Source organism: Perognathus longimembris, chromosome 20, assembly GCF_023159225.1.
Source record: "Perognathus longimembris pacificus isolate PPM17 chromosome 20, ASM2315922v1, whole genome shotgun sequence".
NCBI lineage: Eukaryota > Metazoa > Chordata > Mammalia > Rodentia > Heteromyidae > Perognathus > Perognathus longimembris.
The window spans coordinates 27,999,911-28,006,240 of NC_063180.1; the positions used below are offsets into that span (position 1 = coordinate 27,999,911).

General features: G+C 48.9%; 1 protein-coding gene across 1 annotated transcript; it reads right to left on the reverse strand.

Annotated features, from left to right (window-relative positions):
- Positions 1-428: 428 nt before the first annotated feature.
- On the reverse strand, positions 429-6,120 carry LOC125368177 (vomeronasal type-2 receptor 26-like). Its single transcript, XM_048369031.1, is given in 9 exon segments — positions 429-514; positions 517-1,053; positions 1,056-1,265; positions 1,991-2,114; positions 3,360-3,569; positions 5,160-5,603; positions 5,606-5,769; positions 5,772-5,955; positions 6,061-6,120. Coding segments are annotated over 9 exon segments (2,019 nt in total).
- Positions 6,121-6,330: the final 210 nt, after the last annotated feature.

Consider the following 6,330-nt stretch of genomic DNA (forward strand, 5'->3'; position numbering starts at 1 on the left):
CTTACAACTAGGACTATTTAAATATTATACAGAAAGAGTGAAGTTGGGCAGGGGGCAGATATAAGTGGGGTGAGATGGGTATGGGGAAGATGAGCAATTTTATTTTGACTGAGAAGTTCCAGGACTCAGCATGCTGTATTAGTAAGAAACATGTGCATCAGATGTGGCTTTGGTCTCAGGCTCTCTTCTCCAAAACTTCTCAGGGCAAAGGAAGGGGAGATGTATCAGTGGGTTCTGCAGCATGGACAGGAGTAAGATATGGCTGTTGGGAATAGTCAGTGCTTTTTATGAAATCACTTTCCATCATTTCCCATCACTTGTTGAAGTCCTTGTACATCCAAATAGAACAGTGAGCCCCATTCAGAGCTATGAGTGAGGGCCATGGGAGGTAGCTGCTGTGCAAAGCTTCTCTGCCTTTCTGCTCAGCTTCAGTGTACTTGCCTTAAGCAGGTCAGGGTATTGTGCTCAGGCTTCAGCAAGATGATGTCGCACTTGGGGAAGAAGATGCCACCAGCAGCCCCCCAGTGGAAGACAGGATGGAGAAGATCACTACAGCTACCATGGACTTGCCCCGAGCACTGTGGTACAGGGGTAGGAAGGCTGTCCAGACACTGCAAAACAGCAGCATGCTGAAGGTGATGAACTGGGTCTCATTGAAGGCATCTGGCAGGCCCCGGGACAGAAAAGCCACAGAGAAGGTCCGCATGGCCAGGAAGCCCAGGTAACCCAGCACGAAGTAGAAGGCCACTCCAGAGCCCTCCTGGAACTGGATGACAATGTGCCTGGGCTCAGAGGCCATGTCCCTGCCTGGGAATGGGGGGGACATGCCCAGCCAGACTGCACAGCGAATCACTTGGACCATGGAGGACATCAGGACAACACATGGAGACACGCTGGGGCCCAGGCACACCTGAAACCTGGCCCTTGGTTTGGTGATTCTGAAAGCCAGCATCACAGTAAGGGTCTTGGCCAGGATGGAGGACACCGCCACAGTGAACACCACAGGAAAGGTGGTCTGCCGCAGGAAACAGGTGGCAGACATGGGTTGGCCAGGAACAGCAAGGCACACAGGCCACACAGGCTCAGGGAGACCAGGAGCAAGTAGCTGAGATGCCAGTTGTTGGCCTTGACCACAGGACTGTCCTGGTGCTTCCAGAATATCCCCAGGACCAGCACAGCCAGGCCAGCCATCATGAGTGACAGCTCAGCCAGGCTGAACCCCAGGGCCACATCAAGGGCCAGGAAGGCCTCAGTCTTGGGTAGAGCTGTCCCTCAGCAGTACAGTGGGCTAAAGAAACTCAGAGATGGTAGCAGGATCCCAGTTCATGCCGCAGGATCCACACACACAAAAATAAACAACAAAAAATACCAAAAAGAATAGCAGACCGCTAGAGGCAGTAGAGCAGTGGAGACAGCGCATGCTCTGCTTTCTTGGAGCAGTACTGGAGTTGGAACTCAGATTCTCACTCTTATAAGCCACGCCTCCACCTTTGTTTTATGCTTAATATTTTTGAGATGCATCTCCCTTCCTTCCCAGCATAGCTGGCTCTGGGGTGTCTGCCCCAACCTGCCCAAGCAACCATCTATCTATTTTGAGTTCAGATCATTCCTCAGATAGGAAATGCCACTATTTCCAGAGGCCCCTCCACACAGATGGAATCAAATGGACTTTCACGGCAGGATGGACTTCCACCACCATCCTTGTGATCTCAGCCTCTCCTGTAGCTCAGAATGACTGGACTATGCTCAGCTACAGGTGAAGACGGGTGTAGGAAACATTTCTACTTGGGCAGAAAAGCCCACGAGATTTCATCTTTCTGGTATTGCATTTTGATTATCCCAGTCTCAGCCTCCCACCTGCTTCGCTTCTTGATCAACATTCCATCCAAGGTGCACGATGAAGTGGAAGCTTCGCAGTGGTTCACTGTAGACAAATAAAGGTTTTCATGAGCCTAATGGCTCTTTCAATAACAGTTCCACTTGTCCTCACCTGTTTGATCTGAAAACTGTCCTTCATGGCAGGGTCTGCAATTAAAACAGCAGTGGGGGGGGGCCTTCCTTGTGGCCTGGCTGAACCCTGGAGGACAGCTCCTGCTGCACACCGAGATGGGGATCTGATGATGGCGAGCAGGGTATTAGTGACTGCCTGAGGGGAAGACACAGGGATGATCACAACCTGACTCAGAAATACATTGGGAGCCTTCCCATCTCTGTCACAACACAAACAAGACTGCAAATGTAGCTCAAAGGAAGAGAATCCATGAGCCTCCCAGACAGGGGACTGCAGGGTCACCTAGCTGACTAGGGCTAAGCTAGCCACACAATCGGGCTGGTAACTTTCAGTCTCTCTTCCAGATAGCCACAACTGCACACACACACACAATCACATACACACACACTCACACACACACACACAGACACACACTTCCCAGCCAACATATCCTAGTTACAGGAACCTGCAGGGCATGCCTTTTCTCCTCTGGCACAATGGCCCAGCACTTGCCACCAAGGAAGGATTTTGAGGATGGAAGTAAGCTTGGAAAGGCTTGGAGCCAACTGTGGGATGCTATGTTTGTCATTCACGTGAGAAAGGAAGAGAATAAGGATTGGGAATTTAGTTCAGTGGAAAACACTTGCTTATCAAGGGAAAGGCCATATCTTCAGTCCTCAGCTGTTTTTAAAAAAAAGACACGGGGCTGGGGATTTAGATCAGTGGAAGAGCGCCTGCCAGGCAGTGCAAGGCCCCAAGTGCCGTCCACAGCTCTGGGAAAAAAAAAAAGGCACAGAAGAACATTCCAAGCTCAAGGCCACTCACGGAAACTATTGACAACCCCCTGAATGCTTGGCCCAAACTTCAGGAGACTACAAAGGGAACTTGACTTGTGCATGGAAAACCTTCTGCAGAGCTGACTGCAGATGCCACTGAAACCACAATTAGTCAATGTTGCAGAGCTGGGGGCTGCACACCCACTGCCAAAAGCCAGAGAGCTGCAGCACTGCCCTGGGCCATGAAGCACCTACAGACATCTGTCCCCACATGGAAACCAAATGGTTGCTAAATGAATTCTGTAAGCTTGGCTAGCTCTCTTCCAGAGGGTCTTCACAGATCTTGGATACACCTCCAGACATGGATTCTAATTCTAATGCTCAGATCATGTTATTTCAATTTGGACGTTCGTGGATGTCTCTCCTATTTAAAGGTCTCATTTTGCTAAACTACCAATCTGAAGTATGCTGAACCCAAAGTGTAGCTCTGTTCACTTTGTGCATCTAAAACTGACAAGAACAAATCACCCCCGAGTTTCTCTCTTACTCTAACATTCTAAGACAGGTGTAGAACTCACACCCAGCCACCTCACCTGAACATCTTCCTTGACGTGGATGGACAGTCTGTTCCCCGAAAAAACTCCAAGGTCAATGGTGCCTCTGTGAGCCAAGTGGAAAACACCCCCAGGGGTCTTCTGCCCCTGCACAATGCCAAATTGTGGAACCAGATCCCCATTGGCATCAAAAACAATTTCACTGCCATCAGGAGTCTTGAAGTGCACCTTCCTGAGGGAATGGAGAAGCTGGGGAAGGAAGGTGCCATTGTACACAATGGTGAGAGGTCACTGGGCACTGTGAGGCGCTGGTGTGGTGCAGGCAAGGCCAGCTAGCCACCAGGCACCTGAAAGCATAGGTAGCTTGTGGCACTTCCAAAGACTAACAAATATATCCTTGCTAACTTCTTGTGAAATAAGAAAGAAATTGTAATAAATGCTGAGCCCCTATTCTGATTATCTTTATTTTGAGGCAGTCATAATATGAACATTCCAATGGTTTTTCAGGGGAGGGAAGACCACAATGGCCACAAAGTGCTCTTCCCACCACACTCTAGGGGGAGTCCACACCCCAGTGAGATGAGCACAGAATGGCCAGCAGCTCTCCCCATCTACAAGATCCCCACAGCCATGTGGTCTGGTTCCCTTGGCAATAGCAGTTAGTGACATAGGTCACCTGATTCTGGAAGGAGGAAGAAAGAACCAGTAGGTCTAGGATGGACAGCCAAAGATGCTCACACCTACGGACCACACTTGTCCTACTTAAGATTCCCAACTGTCCTGAAATTTCATTTTTCTTGTGTTGGTTTGGGATGAGTTTGTTGAGATTCATCCATAGAATGTGAATTATCAAGTGAAACTCAGGAGGGCCTGTCAAACAGGGTTTTTAAATAGAAGTATGACTCTTGCCCAGCATGGTAGCCAATGCCTTTGCCCACACTGCCCAGGAGGCAGAAACAGGTCTGTGAGCTCAAGGCTAGACTAGGCTATTTATCACCACACTATCTCAAAGAAATGCCAGTAATTATTCCTTTTTATGATTAGCACATCCTGTGCATAGGACACACACATATATAAAGGTATGTTCTACTTGCCTAAGATATACTTTTGTACATCTACAAAAATATCCTTTTTTTTTTTGCCAGTCCCTGGGCTTGAACTCAGGGCCTGGGTGCTGTTCCTGAGCATCTTTTCCTCAAGGCTAGTGCTCTATCACTTTAGACACCGCACTACATGCAGCTTTTTCTGTGTATGTGGTTCTGATGAATCAAACCCATGGCTGCATGCGTGCTAGGCAAGCACTCTACCACTACGCCACACATTCCCAGATCCTAAAACACATTCATTTTTGTAAGCGAAAATTCATCAGTGAGACACAGTTTTCTTAAATCATTTTTTATATATGTCACATTTTGGTTCAGATAAGCCACTTGTATTTGCGAAATCCCACAACTCATTACACTGGGAAACCTGAGTTCACATGGATAGATCTAGACCTTGTTAAAAAGGTCCTAGGCCAAGCACTAGTGGATCATGCCTGGTATCCTAGCTATTTAGGAAGGTAAGATTTGAGCATCACAGTTTGAAGACTGGAAGGGCATCTGTGGGTCAAATTGGCAGAGTGTTAGCTTTGAACAAAAAAATTCAGGGACATTGCCCAGGCGTTGAGTTCAAACACTATGACCAACAAAAGGGCAAGGAAAATCTGCTGCTAAGATGTGCCCAGGCAACAAGCAGTGGCATCCTCACTGTCTCTGCTCTACCACAGTAGCTCTGACAGATTGAGGTTCCTGTTGTCCAGTCTCCCTGAATCCCAGATCCCACACACTTCTCTCTCACCTGCCAGGGCTGGAAATGCCCAGGATCTACACACATCCCACCCTGGTCCTCACAGTCTACCATGTTGTGCCGGGCATGGGCAATATTGTGGACAGCTGTGTAAGTAATATCAAATTTAATCACTTCTTGGAAAGGAAGCTTCTTGCCTGCCAAACTCTCATTACCTGAGCAGAAACGGATACCCTCTGCCAGTGTGGCGTTCTGATGGGGCCATGTATATCCAAAGGTGGCCTCCCAGGACCCCTCTATGAACATGTCCTCTGGGGTCCTGCTGGGGTGAAGGCCAGCAAGGAACTCAGGTAAACCAAGCATCTGGTTTCTGTGATTCGAAAGACCGAATGAACTCTGCAGGACCTGAGCAATACCAGGCAAGGACAAGGCAATAGTCAGGTGCAGTGTATCCGGGCTTACCCAGACCCGGCCTTTGATACCAAGGCGCAGAAGGCCTGCAGAATGAGCTTCAAACTGGAATTATTCAGAAAGACCAGAACAACAGTGGTGGTGCATTTCTGTATCTTCTGTGTAACTGATTGAGTCTTCTCCAGAGATCTCAGGGAAGGGACTTGGAAGTTGAACTCAATGCAAACACCAGCCTGGCTGAGCTGCTGTTGGCCAGAGAGCTGGCCTGCTGCCCAAAGTCATCATCCTGGGCCAGGATGCCCACCCAGGACCATCTGAAATGGATCACCAGCTGAATCACTGCTCGGAAGGACGTTAGGTCACTGGCCACGGTCTGGAAGAAGGAAGGGAACTGAGTCTTGTCACTGAGGACTGGCAATGTGGAGGCATAGCTGATCTATCAGGGAAGGGCCAGGCAACAGGAGGATAACAAAGAACACAAGTATGGATAAGCTATATACACAGCAAGGAAGGAACAAGGACAACAGGGGAACCAACTTACCCAGACTGCACAGGTGGGATGCCTGAAGTCTGTGCCACAAGGTCCAAGTCCCCAGAACATACGGGCTCCTCTGCAGTGGGGCTATAGCTTAACCTCGTGGGGTAGAGCTCAAGCACCACCATCTCCCAGAACCTGAGGCCTTGCTGTCACCTGAACCAGCTCAACCTATCTTAGAAGCTTTACATTGTCTTGGGCTGGTTTGCAATTATGCTCCCAATTCTGTACTTCTAGCCATCTCCCTGCCCATAACAACTCTCAGTTTGAACTGTT